Source organism: Drosophila nasuta, chromosome 2L (genome assembly GCF_023558535.2).
Source record: "Drosophila nasuta strain 15112-1781.00 chromosome 2L, ASM2355853v1, whole genome shotgun sequence".
NCBI lineage: Eukaryota > Metazoa > Arthropoda > Insecta > Diptera > Drosophilidae > Drosophila > Drosophila nasuta.
The window spans coordinates 26,087,546-26,104,531 of record NC_083455.1 but is presented as its reverse complement, the minus strand read 5'-3'; the positions used below and the strand labels follow the sequence as shown (position 1 = coordinate 26,104,531).

The following is a 16,986-nucleotide window of genomic DNA, read 5'->3' as shown; positions in this document are numbered from 1 at the left end:
GAAAGGGGAAGAACTGAGAGGGAGCAGAGGAGTAGGGGGTGTGGCAATTGGACAAGCATCAAACGTAATTTTAATAAAGTTTGAATGCAAAAGTTTCTGATTTGAAATGCATATAAAAGTTAACTATTTCCGACGATGCGACTACGAAAACTGCGCCGGCTTAATGTGTGTGAAAAAGTTTGTTCAGAATTTGCTCCTTTTTCTTCTTCTTCTCATTTTCGTAGTCTTGTTGCATCTCTCGCATTGTGGCGATCGGTGGGCTGCATGTATGTATGAATAAAGCAGGAGGTTCAGAGAGGTGGCCCCAAACAAACAGCGGATGTGGCAAGCAGAGGCACGCCCAACCCAACGACTGACAAGAGACGCCGCCGCCGTCGTCGTCGTCGTCTGTCACTGAGGCGCGCCAGGCCATGGCCATAAATTAAAGGCAACAAACCGAGTGCGGAAGCAAGTCGCAAACGGACGACGATGAGATGGGGGAGGCAAGTGGATTTGCGGCCATTACATCTTGGCCTGGGACAACAACCGACTGCAACTCACAAGCCACACAAGAACAGAACAGAACAGAACTGAACACTGAACTGAACTGAACTGAACTGAAGCAGCACCGGAAGCTCAAGCTGTGCTGTTAAGTAGCCTCGAGTCAACGTCGCGTCCTGGTTAACGATCAACTTGTAGCAACTGGCCCCAGGCCGGACTTGAAGTTTCTTTTTTTTTGCTCTCTTCATTTTTTTTTCGTTGCAGATGCAACGGATGGAAGTGTTTCATTCCACCAGCGGAGTGTGGCGAGTCTGCCTCTCATTCTCTCAACAGCGTTTGTCTGAGTGGAGTGTGGAGTGTGTGTAAAGTGGGTGGAGGGAGAACTTCAGCTTTGGCTATTCCGGGACTTGTTACCCTAGCATGTGGCTTGCATATTCATCTTGCACTAAAACCACAAATCTCTTTATGACTCTTGTTTGACTTTACAGCCAAATACCGCGCATGTTGAGTCAAAGATTGATAAATTATTTACAACAGTTTTAGAATACATAAACTTACAAATATTTGTAGTTATTAATTTATATCAAAATTTTATACCAATTTTAATCATGAAATGTATAGACTAAAAAGGCAGAATTAAGAATACATGAAGCTAATTTGAAAATCAATATTACTTATCTTTACGTATACTTAATTTCTTTGAAGTTTCATTGAAGCTTAAGACAAACAAGTATTTAATGCTGAGAAACAAAAATTAAGTATTTAAAAAAGGATATCACATTTTTGCATATTTCTTGGCAATTTACAAAAAATAAACATTTAAGAACGCTACAGTCGAGTGTGCTCGACTGTGAGATACCCGATACACATTATGAGTAATAGCAAAACAGTCCGATATTAATATTTAAAATAAATATACCGCAAAAATATATATTGATAAATTATATACCAATTAATATACCGAAAATATACCAAGATCATTAAAAAATATACCGAGGGCTGTGTTTGGTATATTGATATACTACTACATTCACAATATACCGTAAAGTAATATAATATATACCGATTATTAGTATATATACCAAATATTAATATACCACAAAATACTAAAAATATACCAAATTCAACATTTGCTAAATTGATAAATTATATTCTAATTAAAATTATATATATTACTTAATTATGTTTGAAATGACAATTTCGTAACAATTTTTTACGCTTACGTATACTTAATATACATTTCTACACAATTGCAATTAGTTCTAGTATTTTAAGTGCTCAAGTGCAGATTGCTTCGAAGCTAAAAATGCTGATTTTTTTAATACATATAATAATAAACCTTTTTTTATACTATAAATATATTCAAGAGTTTCTCTGACTGTAGAAATAATGGCAAAAATAGATAAAAAGCATATATAACATAATATTAAATCTGGCAATCTTCATTGTCTTCAATTTTGACTTTAGCAGTAAATTCATTTCACAATTTACGTTCGTCAAAGAGCAATAAACCAAGCAATTCAATTGTCCAATAAACCTTCACCTCTAAGTGATATCATATGCACATTTTAAACAGCCATAAAGGAATTATACGTTTTGATTAAGAAAACCTAATCGAGCTGCGATAAGCTGGGCAAAAATTAATCGCAATTACGGTTCAATTAGTCTAATTGGTATTTCCAATGGATTAGTCGAAAATGTTCAGTCCTAGGAGTAAGTTCGTCGCCTTATTGCTGGCTTGCCTCTGCCTAGGCGCCTCAACGGCGCCACTCAGCATGACCATGGAGGAAACTGATCCAGAGCTAACCGCGGGTTACTTTCAAGGTGACATGGAAATAGAAGTGCTCAGGAATGGAGAATTGTCGCCAACTCTTCACTGGCCCAATGCCACTGTTTACTACAAGATCTCAGGGGAATTCGGTAGGTGGTTCTAAAGGAAATCATTTTCACACTCCTTATTTAAAATCTCTTCTTTTTTAGATGATGAGCATGCGGCTCATATTGAGATTGGCATGAGGCTGATTGAACGTGCTTCCTGCATTCGCTTTTTGCCCGCCACTGCGGAGACCTTGGACTATGTTTTTGTTACAACTTCAGAGACTGGTTGCAGTTCGAAGGTCGGTTACATTGGAGGGGAGCAGACGGTCAAATTGAAAATAGCTCCCATTGACACCGGTTGCTTTAGGTTGGGCACAATTCAACACGAATTTCTGCATTCCCTGGGCTTCCATCATCAGCAATGCTCGCCGAATCGCGATGAATTTGTGAATGTTGTGGAAGAGAATATTACCGAGGGAAAGGAGCACAATTTCAAGAAGTACACCGAAGATCAAGTTGGTGACTTTGATGTGCCATACGACTATTCAAGCATTCTGCACTATAGTTCCATGGCGTTCTCCAAGAATGGAGAGGCAACTATTATAGCTTTTGATCCGGAGGGTCAAGATCAAATGGGACAACGAATTGCACTAAGCGATGGAGATATTATTCGCCTCAATACAATGTACAAATGTCCATTGCAAATGTAAGGGATGCAGAAGTTTCTTTGTACCATTTTGTATGCTTACGTATACTTAATATCCATTCAAATACAATTGCAATTAGTTCTAATATTTTTAGTGCACAAGTGTAGACTGTTTGGAAGTTCAAATTGCTGGTTCTTTTTCATACATTCTTTGAATTATTTCTATACAGAAAATATATTCAAGAGCTTTTCTGACTGTAGAAATAATTGCAAAAATAGATAAAAAGCATATATAATATTAAATCTGGCAATCTTCATTGTCTTCAATTTTGTCTTTAACTGTAAATTCATTTCACAATTTATGACTGAGAGTCAATTCTTTGGCCAAGAGCAATAAACAAAGCAATTCAATTGCCCAATAAACCTTCACCTCTAAGTGATATCATATGCACATTTTAAACAGCCATAAAGGAATTATACGTATTGATTAAGAAAACCTAATCGAGCTACGATAAGCTGGGCAAAATTTAATCGCAATTAGGGTTCAATTAGTCTAATTGGTATTTCCAATGGATTAGTCGAAAATGTTCAGTCCGAGGAGTAAGTTCGTCATCTTATGGCTGGCTTGCCTCTGTCTAGGCGCCTCAACGGCGCCACTCAGCATGACCATGGAGGAAACTGATCCAGAGCTAACTGCGGATTACTTTCAAGGTGACATGGAAATAGAAGTGCTCAGGAATGGAGAATTGTCGCCAACTCTTCACTGGCCCAATGCCACTGTTTACTACAAGATCTCAGGGGAATTCGGTAGGTGCTTCTGAATGAAATAATTTTCACACTTCTTATTTAAATTTTGTATCTTTTTTAGATGCTGAGCATGCGGTTCATATTGAGCTTGGCATGAGGCTAATAGAACGTGCTTCTTGCATACGCTTTTTGCCTGCAACTGTGGACACTTTGAACTATGTTTCTGTTATAACATCAGACTCTGGTTGTAGTTCGAAGGTCGGTTATAAGGGAGGGGAGCAGACGGTCAAATTGAAAATAGCACCCATCGACTTAGGCTGCTTTAAGTTGGGCACAATTCAACACGAATTTCTGCATACGCTGGGCTTCCATCATCAGCAATGCTCGCCAAATCGCGATGAATTTGTGAAAGTTATTGAGGAGAATATTACTGAGGGCAGGGAGAACAATTTTAAGAAGTACACCGAAGATCGAGTTGGTGACTTTGATGTTCCGTACGACTATTCAAGCATTCTGCACTATAGTTCTTTGGCGTTCTCTAAGAATGGAGAGGCAACTATTATAGCTTTAGATCCGGAGGGTCAGGCTAAAATGGGACAACGAATTGCACTAAGCGATGGAGATATTATTCGCCTCAATACAATGTACAAATGTCCATTGCAAATGTAAAATGATGTAGACATTTATTTGATTAAGTGTTGATATACATCAATGAAAAATAAAAAAGTACAAATGTTTCACGAACACAAATTGTAATTAAAAGAATAGAACAATAACAAGAAAAGAATTATGTAAAATATACATTGTTAAAGCTTGCTTCATTAAAAAAGGAATAGAACAAACACAAGAAGATAACTATGTATAAGACTAAATATTGAATTCGTCACTAAAAGAAATGAATCAGTATTGTTAGTATTATCTTTTAGCAAAAGACATTGATCCAAATATGATTATACTTTATTAATCGGAAGGAGCAACTCGTAGTTTATCACAGCGCACGTTCTCATTGAGAAAAACACTTTCGTTGGCGTCGTAATGTTTTTGGTTATAAAATCCGAGCAATTAACAACAGCAGCGCTCCATTTATTGTTAATGAGACGCTTCCAGTCGCTCTCTCTCTCTCTCTCTCTCTCTCTCAGCTGAGAGGCAACACCTGCACTTGCCAACAAATTGGAGGCAAACAAAGAGATCTCCCCCTCTGATCTTTGCATTTCGTTCCAACAACTGTTTTCGATAAGCGGCAATCAGCTTATCTTATCGCCTTGGAAACTATGCGCTACAAATGAGTAAAAGTCGAGCATATTTGTTATCACTTTCGGTTGCTGGATGTTAAAGTTAAGTAATTTCAACTTCGAGTTAACTTCCCCATTGACTGGAAGCAGCGCCGCTCTTAGTCATGTTTGTAGTGCAAGTTTGCTCCGTTTCAGTTTTTTGTTAGTCGTTGATTGAAAGGTGGTGCGCAAGACGAGAGCACCCACAAAAATGCTCAACAACTAACTGAGTTGTTTGGAAATACAAATAGAAAGGAAACGCCCTCAACTTCTATGGCACTACAATGTGTGATCCAGCCTAAAATGTGGTTAGGCCTCAAGCAGATATTACTCTACGTGGGGCTCCTGCTCTGCGTTGTTCTTCAGGTCTGTCGCAGCAAGACCCAACTGCAGCTCAACTGTCCCAGCGTCTGTCACTGTGATCTATATGCACAACGTAATCGCGCCATATGCAGGTGAGTCTTCAGATACTGCTTTTACTTTTTTCCCTTCTCTCTATCTTTCTCGCTCTCTCTCTTTACTTTTGCGTAGCGCCAAACGCTTGATAAGCGCCAGCATTGAAATGCCTAAAAGTGTGGAGCTCTTGGATTTGAGCTACAATGATATCACCAACATTGACGCCGATTGTTTTGAGGTGAGTTTCTCACAGAGTTTGTCAGCACTTTTTCTGTGTGTTTTATATACACTGCAATAGAACAATGACTCAATGAGGGAACTCCCGCTCCTAATTGCTGCTGTGACTATCTTATACAATTATGAAATTATTTTAGATAAAGACTTTACAACAGCAAACTAATTTGAATATGATAATGTGACTAACAATGCATACTCTTTAACAACAATTAGATAAAGACTTTTCAATTGCAATTGAATTTGATTATAATGATACGATTACCACATCATCTTTCACAGCCTTAGTCATAGAATATGGGCATTTCTCAAAGTCGCGAACGTACGTTCGTACGAGATAAATTAGAAAAATAAAATCGAAAACAAACGTTTCCTGAAACTTTTTTTTTACTCTTCGATAGCATTTGTATAGCTCTTTGGTTAGTGTAAATTATGGGGCTTATCGATTTTTAATTTTCATAATATTGTCAAAAAACATGCGGTCGCGAACGTACGCGAAATGGAAGTCAACTTTGGCTTAATACAGTAAAATGCAAAACTCTGCGAATTGAGACGGGATATTTTAAAGAAATAACTTTACTTTTAAAGTAGAATCATGTAGCTTTCTATTAAGTCTACTCCCAAGAAAATATCTCCATTTATTTATTTTTAATTTAATTAAGTTCCGGTCGCGAACGTACGGTCGCGAACGTACGATTTTTCCATGTTGTATTATTTATTAAATTTTTATTTTTACCACAACTTTTTTTTTATTAATAACTTCATATTTCATAAAACAAAACAAACAAACAAAACAAACTCAATTTAATGTGTCTAATAACATTTAAAAGCAAAAAAATAAATTTTTATTAAATATGAAATATGTACTGAAATTTATTAATAGCAAGAAAAATATGTAATAAATAATAAGTAATAACTAACAAGTAATAAGTAACTGCAAACGACATAGTTTTCAAAAACAAAAACAAAAAAAATTTTTTTTTAATCCATGCGACGCTAGTAAAATCGACATAGGCTTATAGGTAAGGTCGCGAACGTACGCTACTTTGACAATCAATAAAAAAAGATTGGCTTGAGTAACCCCAACGATTTTTTATATTTTTAATATATATACCAAAATCACTTAACACGAGAAGTTTCATTCACCTGCTTGCACTTATTGCGGAGCAATTAAAATAAAATGATGTTTTTGGTCGCGAACGTACGATTTGAACATAGATAAGAAGCAAAATAAAATAAACAGTTAATTGAACATTTTTCGCTCACTTTGCATTTTTATCTTATTATTGGATTGCTATTAAGAGATTTGGTAGAAAAAGAGCAAACATATCATATGTTTTCTTTGCGAAATAATAAAACAAAAAAAAGCATACAAAAGGAGCTAAAAGAGAAAAAATTACATTTTTTCAGTTTGCAGGCAAATTTTTTTTATAAAAACAACCGAGATATGCTACGGATCCATTGTATTATCAAAATTTGGATATTTCTTTATGACATTATACAAAAAAATACGATGAATGTGAAGATTTTTTTTTTCGGTCGTGGTTTACCTTTCTTTGAGAATTGCCCATATATAACAGGAATTCATATTAGGAAAACTGTTTCTGAAGACTTAAACAATATTTAACCCACACAAAACAGTTTAGTTTTTTTTCTTCAAATTTCTAGTTGTATTTGAATCATTAAAACTAAGTTTTGACCGAGAGAAATGTAACCAAAAGTAGGTAGAGCCGACTGTCCTTAGGAGAGCGAAGCATAGACCTGTAGAAGTCCTGTTAAGGAGCTGTTAACCAACAGTAACATTTCAAAGATATTATCTCTGCTCCTTAAAGTTTTTGTATTCATAGGTAGAAAACTGTATATAATCTTAATACGAAAAGGGAAGAGAAAATAGGGTAGGGAAATCTTATACAATTTTCTTAAATCTATTAAATACAAACAATCTATATATAACCTTAATCTTACATTGCTGAAGTATCTTCAATAAAGTTATTTCTACGTGAGCAAACTTATCTTTATTTCCTACCCTATTAATATCTCTTCTCTTTTCTCCCCCTCTAGACCACCGTGCACTTGATCAATCTCACGCTGGCTCACAATGCCATTCACACGCTTCATGTGGATGCCTTTGCCAAGCTGCGTCGCCTGCGTTCTCTCGATCTCTCCTACAACTGGCTGGAGCAGGTGGATGAGCATTTGCTGGAGACAAACTCGCAGCTGATGCACCTCAATCTGGAGGGCAATAAACTTGCCACCATAGGCAGTGGTCCACTTCTGAGAAGTGTTTCGCTGCGCTCGCTCAATCTACGCAATGCACAGATCAATCAGCTGAGTGCAGAGACGCTGAGTGCTTTGCCAGAGTTGCGTCAGCTGGATGTGGCGCAGAATATGCTGATAACACTCAGCATCAATGTGTTCCATGCACCTCGCTATCTGGCCTCGCTCAACATCGAGGAGAATCCACTCAACTGCGATCGTGCGTTGGGAAAGGTCGCCACCTGGTTGAGTGTGCGAGGTGTGAGCCTCAGCATGAGCGATTGCTTCGAGGAGAAGCCGCAAACACATCCGCTTGATGTGCAGCTTGACACGACCTCTGATGAACCACTCAAATTTGAGCGATTGGAGGAAGAGCATTCGGATGACGAGCCCAAACCTGTGGCGGAAGTGTGGCGCGAGTTGCCCGACGAATCGGACGAGCAAAAAGCGGAGGAGGAGGAGGAGGCGGCAGAGCAGCGACAGCAAAACGAGGAAGAGCTGTCGACACTTATCGATGTGTGCGAGGGCAATCGGGAGTTGCTTTGCCTGCGCTATCGCAACTGCCTGGAGCGCGTCAGTCACGAGCTGCTCTCTGGAGGAGCAGCTCAGCCAGGTGCTGACCAGGTGCCAGGCACGCACTCCTTTGACGAGGACGATGTGAAGCTGGCCTTTGCAGTGGGCGCTGCCACCGGCATCTGTATGGTCATTTTCATCATCAGTTTCGCTTTGTGCGTGAAAAGCGGCTGCGAGCTGCGAAAGAAGCGACAGCAAACGACGGCAGACGGCGGTGAAACATGTGAGTAACAAACACGTTACAAAGCAACAAAGTAACACAACATGACATCCACACAAAGTGGCTCGTTTAAAGCGAACAACATTCAATTAATCTTGCCTGCCAAATGAGAAATGAGCTGCGCCAAGAATTGGGCGTTAAATGAATTCTTTTTCATGCGCCCAAATGAAACACGAAGATTACTTAATTAATAATCCGAGACTTACTCTTTCTGATTTGGCAACCTAAAGTATTTCGTATTTAGTGCGATTTTAAATCAGCTTTAACATGATTAAGGTTTCAAGAGCATCAAAGTGTCTTTAATGGAATTCATTGTTTTTTAGTTTTATATACTTGATTAAGGAGCAGCTACTTGCTCAAAATTATTCTATCACAAGACAACGCTTTCATGTGCTTTTGACTTTAATTAATTAAAGCTTTGATGTGCTTTCGATCCGTTTAGCTACCGAAAAGCTTCCACAAGCTTCAAACTGTACTTATTTGATGTGCGTTCGAACTATTTAATGTGCTTTCCAAATATTCGACTAACAAAAAGCTTTCAAAATCTTCAAATTTCACTTTATTAAAATAATATTGCATTAAGCAGCAGCTACTTGCTTAAAAGTATTCTATCACAAGACAACGCTTTCATGTGCTTTTGGTTTGAATTAATTAAAGCTTTGATGTGCTTTCGATCCATTCGGCTAGCGAAAGACTTACACAAGCTTCAAGCTGTACTTATTTGATGTGCGTTCCAACTATTTAATGTGCTTTCCAAATATTCGACTAACGAGAAGCTTTCAAAATCTTCAAATTGCACTTAATTTAAATAATATTGGTTAAAGCTTGCATGTGCTTTGGAACTATTTGGCAAACCAAAAGCTTTAAAAGCTTCAAAGTACAATTCATTGAAATAATATTGTCCTAATATTGAATCTAATTGTAAAGCACATATTTCTACTTAATTTCCATCCGCTCAATTCCTGTTCTTACGATTATTCCTATACAAAATTTAACTTAAATGTGCTTTCATTAAACTACTTTTCCCAATTCTTGCTAATATACCAAATAAGCAAAAGTCCTGGAGCTTTTCAATCTGTGTTTGAAGTCCAAAAGCAATCACGCACTTCATGATATTTCAATACAAATAATGTCTAATCCTTCGCTCGATTCACCTATTTACCAAGATTAATCCGACACTTGCATCCAGTCTAATCATTCAATTTACACTATTTAATATTTGTTCCTATTTCTTCTCAGCCACACTAAACTCCTCGCAGCAGCAGCTGCCCACAATTCACACCTGGGCACCACCTCCTCGCTCCCGCCATCCGCGTCGCTCCAATCCACAACGCAGTCGGAATGCCCCATCAAGAGCCTTGGTCAGACAACCCTATGGACCCGAGGATAACTTTGTGTCGCGACTCTTTGGCCGACCAGCAAGACATCAATACTATCGTACCATCAATCAGAACACGGCGACACTAATCAGGCGACTGAGTCGCAGCAATCTTTTCAGCAGTCGCGATCGAGAGTCGAGCAGTCCCGACTCTCCGCCGGTGTCAACGTCTCGCTTCTACACGGACGTTGTGGAGGCGGCAGCGGCACGCCCCGAGACACCGCCGCCCAATTATGGGGATGTGGTGGTCATCGAGAATTGTGATAACAAATAGCCAACAAGCAGTAACCAATAATCAAAAGTGTAGAGTGTAGCTAATAAATGTTTAAAGACGATTTAAGACAGCAGCAGCATTTTTACAACAAAGAGTTGAGAGTAGTTGATGTTTTTCATTTTTTTTGTTTTGTCACATACAGAAAACAGAAATATCAATTGGGGATTCCAAATTTTTCTTCAACTACTTTTTTTCAGTTGCTTGCGTTGCTTTTGTTTGCTGGTTTTGGTAGCATTACTTTTACACGACTGCAACAAATCGCAATAAAAACTTTTGACAAAACTATCAAAGTTGCCATGAAATGGGAACAGGAAGAAAGGAGACTTTCTGAAATTGCCACAGCCACAGCTCTGAACCCTTCCTTCCCCCCCGAAAAATACCGAAAAAAGAATTTAAGTAAGAAAACTTTACACACTCAAATAAATGCTGAAGCGTGTGCAAAAAGGGAGCAGGAAATGAAGAGGGCGCTCGCCAAGCTGAGCGGATGTGGCAAGACAAATCGAAAACGCCACAAAAGAAAACAACAAAAAAACCCAAAAACCCCACCGAAAAAAGTCCTTCGAAAAAAATAGACGTAAAGCGAAAAACCTCCAGCGAAAAAGCGGGCAAAACCCAACAATTTGCACTGTAAAGCAGCAAAAGTGTCTCAAAAGAATCAACCACCAAAACTAACCAAACCACCATACGACAAAAACCAAAAAAAAAAAAGTGAAGTTAAAACCCCAAAGTCAAAAGTATTAGACGAACACATATCCTACGTCTTTTTTTTGTACTCAGTTTGCACAATTACTTAACCGGCTATTTTACAAAATTAGTTGTTATAGAATGGGAGTGCGATAACAATAGTCGTAAATTTAAAAAACTAATTAGTTTTTCTTTTGTAAAACACGACTATAAACCCCTTTTCAGCTCAGTTTTAAGGGGTATAACATAAGACCATAAAAAATGTTATATGAGTAAAGAAAGAAACCGGAAAAGTTTGCGCTAAAAGTGAGTCTTGTTGAAGAATGTGTAAATACACTGAGCGAAATCAAATTCTTAAGATATCAAAATAAAAAAGAACAGCAAAAGAAATTATTACCTTTGATTTCATGTTCAAGGAAAATAGCCTGAATAAATAAATGGTTTTTATGAATTACTTGACTTTATTCACATTAATAAATTTATTCCTAAAATAATTACTTGCCAAACTAAAGCACTGAAAGCTTATACTGAAAACTGCAAGTGTTTTTTATTGTCATTCATTCTCATTTTTTATTTTCATTTTCGTCATATTTCATTTCATTAGCAATTACAAATTATTGATAATAACAGAAAAATGTGAATATTTTGCATTTTGTAAGCCAAACAAATATTCTAGAATAATAACCTGAATATATTCATAATTTTGATGACTTCACTTTTATGAATTTATTCTAAACTAAAGTTAATTTAATGCTGAAAGCTTAACAACTACATTGCTGCTTTAAGTACATTATTAATTTAATCAGATCTTAGTCTCAAATAAAGTTCCATCCAATTGTCATCATAATGTAATTAAAAGCATGCCAAACATCAAAGGAACATAGATTTGTATTATCAAAAAAAATTCCTTGAAATCGTAAATGCAACAGAGCTCGATCCGAAAATCGTTTTAATGTTTAGCAAACTCATTTCTATTGCTGGCAAAATGGCAACTAAAAAAGTTTTGCTTGGCAAATTTGTTGCAACAACGATTTTGCTGTAGCTTTAGCTGCATGTGGCAACATTGCGTGTTTCGACTGCTGTTGTTTGTTGTCTGAATATCGCTGTTTGTTGTTTGTGGCAGCTTTCATTGCACTGCGCTGCACAGCTCAACACAGCGCAACAACAGCAACGCAGCGCAGCACAGGACAAAAGTTAACGTATCCTGGGACCCCAAAAGTTGCGTTGTCAACAACCAAACGCAAAAAAGTGGAGGCAACTGGGCGAAAAAACGCCCCAGCTGAAGAGCGGAGGGGAGAGAGGAGGAAGAGTTGAAAAGCGTGAAAAAATATCTAAATCCAACATTAATGAAAAACTTTTTGCATAATCCATGACGCCGACGGAGCGGTGAGGAGTGGAGAGTGGAGGGGAAAGAGAAGGGAGCAGAGAGAGTGCTAAACTAAAGCCACCGAAAAAACCAGAAAAGCCAACCAATGCCATCGGCTGTAGACACTGCCAAAATGCAGCCAAGTGAAATACTTTGAGCGAAGGAACCGCAAAAAAAATGGCATCAGGTGTATCTAGTTCTTCCTCCTGCCTCATTCCCTATTCTATCTACTCCCCTCTGTTGAGTGAATCAAATGCAATAGGCAAAAGGTTGAGGAAGGCAGAGAGAGGGGAGAAAAAGGTAGTGAGACAGTTTTGGGTGTGGTTTTTAGGGATTGAAGGGCACGCAAAGCGGCTTAAAAGGTTTTGAAGGTTATGCAAAAGCCAACTCAAAGGTTAGAGTGAGTGCATTCTGAATAACTACGAGTATTATTGATTGCAACTTGCCCACATTTAAAAGACTAGACGCTGGATTAAATTGCAAAAGCTTTTACTAAATGTTGCTAAAGAAAGTCCATGTACACTTTTAAGTATTTAATCAATTAATTCAAATAATTATAATGTGCTTAATTCTTTAATGTGCTTACTGATTAAAGAATTATTAGACTGTAAGTGGAATCGATAGAAAATGAAATCCATTCAGCAATCACCTTTAAATTTTAACAAGCAAAAAGAAATGGGTTAAAACTTTAATGTGCTTTTTTAAAAAGTTCACAAAGATAATCAGTGGCAAATGCTAAATTGTTAGCACATTCATAAAAACAATTCAATTTCACTATTTAGTATATACATTGACTATATATACTTCCGTTATAAATCACTAATTTAAAATCAAAAGATATGTATTAAAGCTTCAATATGCTTTTTATTTTAATCTCACAAAAAGATCAGTACCAAATGCTAATTGTAATCATATAAAACAGAGTTTTCTAAGCATTATGCTTCTACAAAATCAAGAAGTTTTCAGAATTATTTCACAAAAGAATAATATGCCACATGATCGTCACCTTAATACCAGCTCTGAAATTATAATTCAAGCTGTCTTTAATCTTACTAATTTAATTGCTTTGCGTATGCAACTAGTCATGTCATCAAGAGCAGTTCTTCCGAAAGATTTACTACAATTTAAATTATAAAAGACACATTAACATTGCTGCTTAAAATGTGTAGAGACTTGAGGTTGAGGTTGACATTCAAGTTGCGTCCAATTTCTCATTCATACATTCAGTGAGCAGTCTGGCGAAACTGAGAATAAACTTCAAAGCATTTAACAGTTGTTCACTGACCGGAGAAACGACCGACCACGCAACACACGCTCCTTCTCCCCTCTGCACTCCTCTCTTCTCTTATACGCCCATTTCGATGTAATCTCCACAATGCCACAGCACAGTTTTAATTGCTGTGACACTGCAGATGCGGCTGACTGAAGCTGGAAATTGGTCAGCGTAGATAGGAGGAGACACAGAAATATATATACGTATATAGATGGATAGTCTCTGTTGTTGCTCACGTTGTTGTCGTTTTCTAATTTGATAAAGATAAAAATCATTTTATAAATGCCGACGATGGCATTGGTGGCGACGTTGCCATCAAGTGTGCCATGCTCCTGACAGCCGACTCCAGTGTGCTCTCGCCTCTTAATTGAATGCTCATTTAAAAGAAGAAGAAGGACCAGAGTTGCCAGCATCGTCGTCGTCGTCGACTTTAATTGCATTTTTATTTCATTTCCCAGCAATTATCGCCGGTTCGTGTGCAAATTTATAAGCTCAAGCTGTGTAGTCATTGCTGTTGCTATTGCTGTTGCTCTTCGCCTCTTGCCACACCTGCTGCCACAACCTGTCGCACCTGCAACATCCTAAGCTGCAAAGGTCAATCGTCGTGTATCCGCTGGTCAGCTTAACACTGTAACAGTATCTCTGTGTGTGTGTGTGTGTGTGTGTGTAACTAGTTGTGTCTGTGTTCTGTACTCTGCTGTCGTAATTAAAGGTGGCCCTGGGCCAGGCCAACACAAGTCTTCTTGGTCTTGAGCGCGTGCTTCTGCAGCAGCAACAGCAGCTTTGGCTTTCCGGTTACAACTCCTTGTTGTTGGCCACATTTTAGTAATATTTATAGTTGTTGCTGCGCTTTGGCATTGGTCTTAGTGCAAGTCCAAGTTGTCGTTGCCAGTTGTTAGCAAAGCAATTAGCATGAGTTTGTTATTGCAACACGGCAACAGCAACAATAACTTATCCCCTCCGCATAGGTAGAGTAGAGTAGAATAGAGTAGAGCGGAGAATCAACGACCATATTCAAGGCTGCACATGCTGAAAGTTTTACATATCCCCCAAACCTCAATACGGCACAAGAATTTAATTTATTTACTCCGACTCAGTTGCATGGTGCGCAAATGGTGTTGGCAAATGGCCATGTGGCATTTAACTCTTAACAACAAATCAAACGTAAGTGAAACTCACCATCAGATAGTCAAATATCTCAGCATGATCAACGACAAGATTTACTACGCACTAACATTTAGCTAATTGTTCAGCGATCTTAGATAAGAAAGGGAAATTTAAAATGGTCAATAGCGAGCAAAATATAATAATTTGAAATGGCGTGAATAGCTAATTAAAGCAATAAATTTATACTAGCAAAAAAATGCAAATGAGCATTAATATTTTACACACAAATTAATTAAATAAAAAACTGCGTATACGTAATAAAAAATTGCGAATTCAAATTATTACTCCAAATGCAAATACTTATTTAAAATCTAGCAAAATATACCAGTTAAACATTTTCATTAAAAGCAAAAAAATTATTATCAAAATATACAAAATTATTATACTGAAAAAATGCTAATATGTATTTACAGAAGATTTTTTTGGTATATTGATATACTACTACATTAAAACTATAACATTGAAAGCACTTCGCAAAGGTTTCTTTTCATTAAAAAACATCTAAATTTATTCAATAAATAATTGCGTATACGTAACAAAAAAAAAAACAATTTAAAATCATTCCTTCAAATGCTTATTTAATATCTAGCAATATAAGAATAAACAAGTAAATATACCAAAGTCTATAATTGGTATATCGATACTACTACATTTAAAATTTATTAAAGTATGACACTTTTTCGCAAAGATTTCTTTTCATTAAATAGAACAGAAATTATTATTATCACTTCAAATGTAAATGCATATTTAAATCTAGCAATATAAGTAAAAACAAGTAAGAAAGCTGCTCGACTGTGTTTTTAAACTATACTTAATTTATATACTGACAAAAAATACTAAGATATACCGAAGTCTATATTTGTTAAACCGATATACTATTACATTTAAAATATGCAGTTAAAATATGAAAATTTTTCGTAAAGATTTGCTTTCTTAAAAAAGAAAAGAAAAAATACACTCAAGTCTATATTTGGTATATTAATATACTACTACATTTAAAATGTATCACTAAAGTATGACACTTTTTCGCAAAGATTTCCTTTTACTAAAGAGCATTCCTTAAATAAGAAAAGGTCTCGCATTTTTCGACGCTTTTCACTACGCATACCCAGACAGCTATTCAATTAACAACACGCATATATGTATGTATATGTATGTGTGGCTGTATTTACACCTGACAAAGGTTCGTTTAACTCACAATTGTTGGCAGTTGTCTCTCGGTTTCCAGTTGCCAGTTGGCAGTTGCCTGTTGCTTGGGCCGCCGATACATCCCCGGTGACAGTTAATTTTTAATTTAATGCACATAAACTGGGAGCTCGTTGCGAGTTACTTTGCTCGACACTCTTAATGGCATTTTGGCCCCATTTCAATTTGCATGCGAGCACACTCACACACACAAAGGGACAACGGCGGACATGGATATACAAAAGAAATGAGCCCAGACACACACACAGAGAGAGAGAGAAAAAGAGAGAGAGAGGGTCAAACTGCCGCTGGCAGCATTTTACACGTGGCGTCTGACAGGTGCGAGGGTCGCACTAAAGTTGGGCGCAAGGACATGCCAGTCCTTTGCCTCACTCTATCACCTCTCTCTCTCTGTCTCTCTCATCTGCTGCTGCCAAATGTGCCCGGGGGACACTTTTATTTTTTAAACTCTGCACTAAACATTTGCCTTCAATTTCGCCGTCAGTTTTTATATTTACTTTCCCTGTGCTGTCCCCAAAAACTTGTTTGGCAGTTTGTTTAGCTTGTTCTCGTTCTTCTTCTTCTCGTTCCTGTTCTGCTCCCGCATCAATGTTTATCTGTGAGCCAGCTAACTGCTTTTGCTCTTATTCTGTTCTGGCCATTTTAAACCACTTTTAATGGCTTGTTTTGTGGGCCAAGCTGTTGACTGATTGACTGCGCTCACTTGATGAGTTTCTCTCTCTCTTTCTCTCTTTTCGAGTGTGTGTGTGTGAACATGATATTTAGCTCGTTGTGATGGCCAACTTCTAATTAACACATATAGCACAACTTTTGCACACATTCGAGTGGCTGATGCCGCTTTCGCTCATTAGCTGCCATTTTGCATTTTCACATTTCCATTTCCATTTCGTTTGCTCAATTTCATAAGCAATTGTGCGCATTTTCTTCTTCTTGTTGCTGTTGTTGTCGCTCCCCTCGTTCCCCTAAATGTATGCAGCTGCACAAGGCATGCTAATAT

At 37.4% G+C, this 16,986-nt stretch overlaps 3 protein-coding genes across 4 annotated transcripts; all 3 read left to right on the top strand.

Annotated features, from left to right (window-relative positions):
- The first annotated feature begins 2,154 nt into the window (after positions 1–2,154).
- LOC132795634 (seminal metalloprotease 1-like) lies at positions 2,155–3,387 on the top strand. 2 transcript variants are annotated; one of them, XM_060806478.1, is made up of 3 exons: positions 2,156–2,400; positions 2,461–2,640; positions 2,835–2,923. In XM_060806478.1, the coding sequence occupies exons 1-3, from the start codon at positions 2,178–2,180 to the stop codon at positions 2,861–2,863; spliced, it is 432 nt and encodes a 143-aa protein (XP_060662461.1). In that variant the 5' UTR covers positions 2,156–2,177; the 3' UTR covers positions 2,864–2,923. The 2 variants fall into 2 exon arrangements, with proteins under 2 accessions (XP_060662450.1, XP_060662461.1); XM_060806467.1 differs by having other exon boundaries at positions 2,155–2,400; positions 2,461–3,387.
- Positions 3,388–3,507: 120 nt separating this feature from the next.
- Positions 3,508–4,494, top strand: LOC132795635 (seminal metalloprotease 1-like). The gene is made up of 2 exons (XM_060806493.1): positions 3,508–3,751; positions 3,813–4,494. Exons 1-2 carry the CDS (start codon positions 3,529–3,531, stop codon positions 4,358–4,360), a joined length of 771 nt encoding a protein of 256 aa, XP_060662476.1. The 5' UTR covers positions 3,508–3,528; the 3' UTR covers positions 4,361–4,494.
- A 624-nt stretch (positions 4,495–5,118) lies between these two features.
- Positions 5,119–10,354, top strand: LOC132795633 (uncharacterized). Its single transcript, XM_060806450.1, has 4 exons — positions 5,119–5,417; positions 5,494–5,596; positions 7,654–8,644; positions 9,881–10,354. Exons 1-4 carry the CDS (start codon positions 5,236–5,238, stop codon positions 10,291–10,293), a joined length of 1,689 nt encoding a protein of 562 aa, XP_060662433.1. The 5' UTR covers positions 5,119–5,235; the 3' UTR covers positions 10,294–10,354.
- Positions 10,355–16,986: the final 6,632 nt, after the last annotated feature.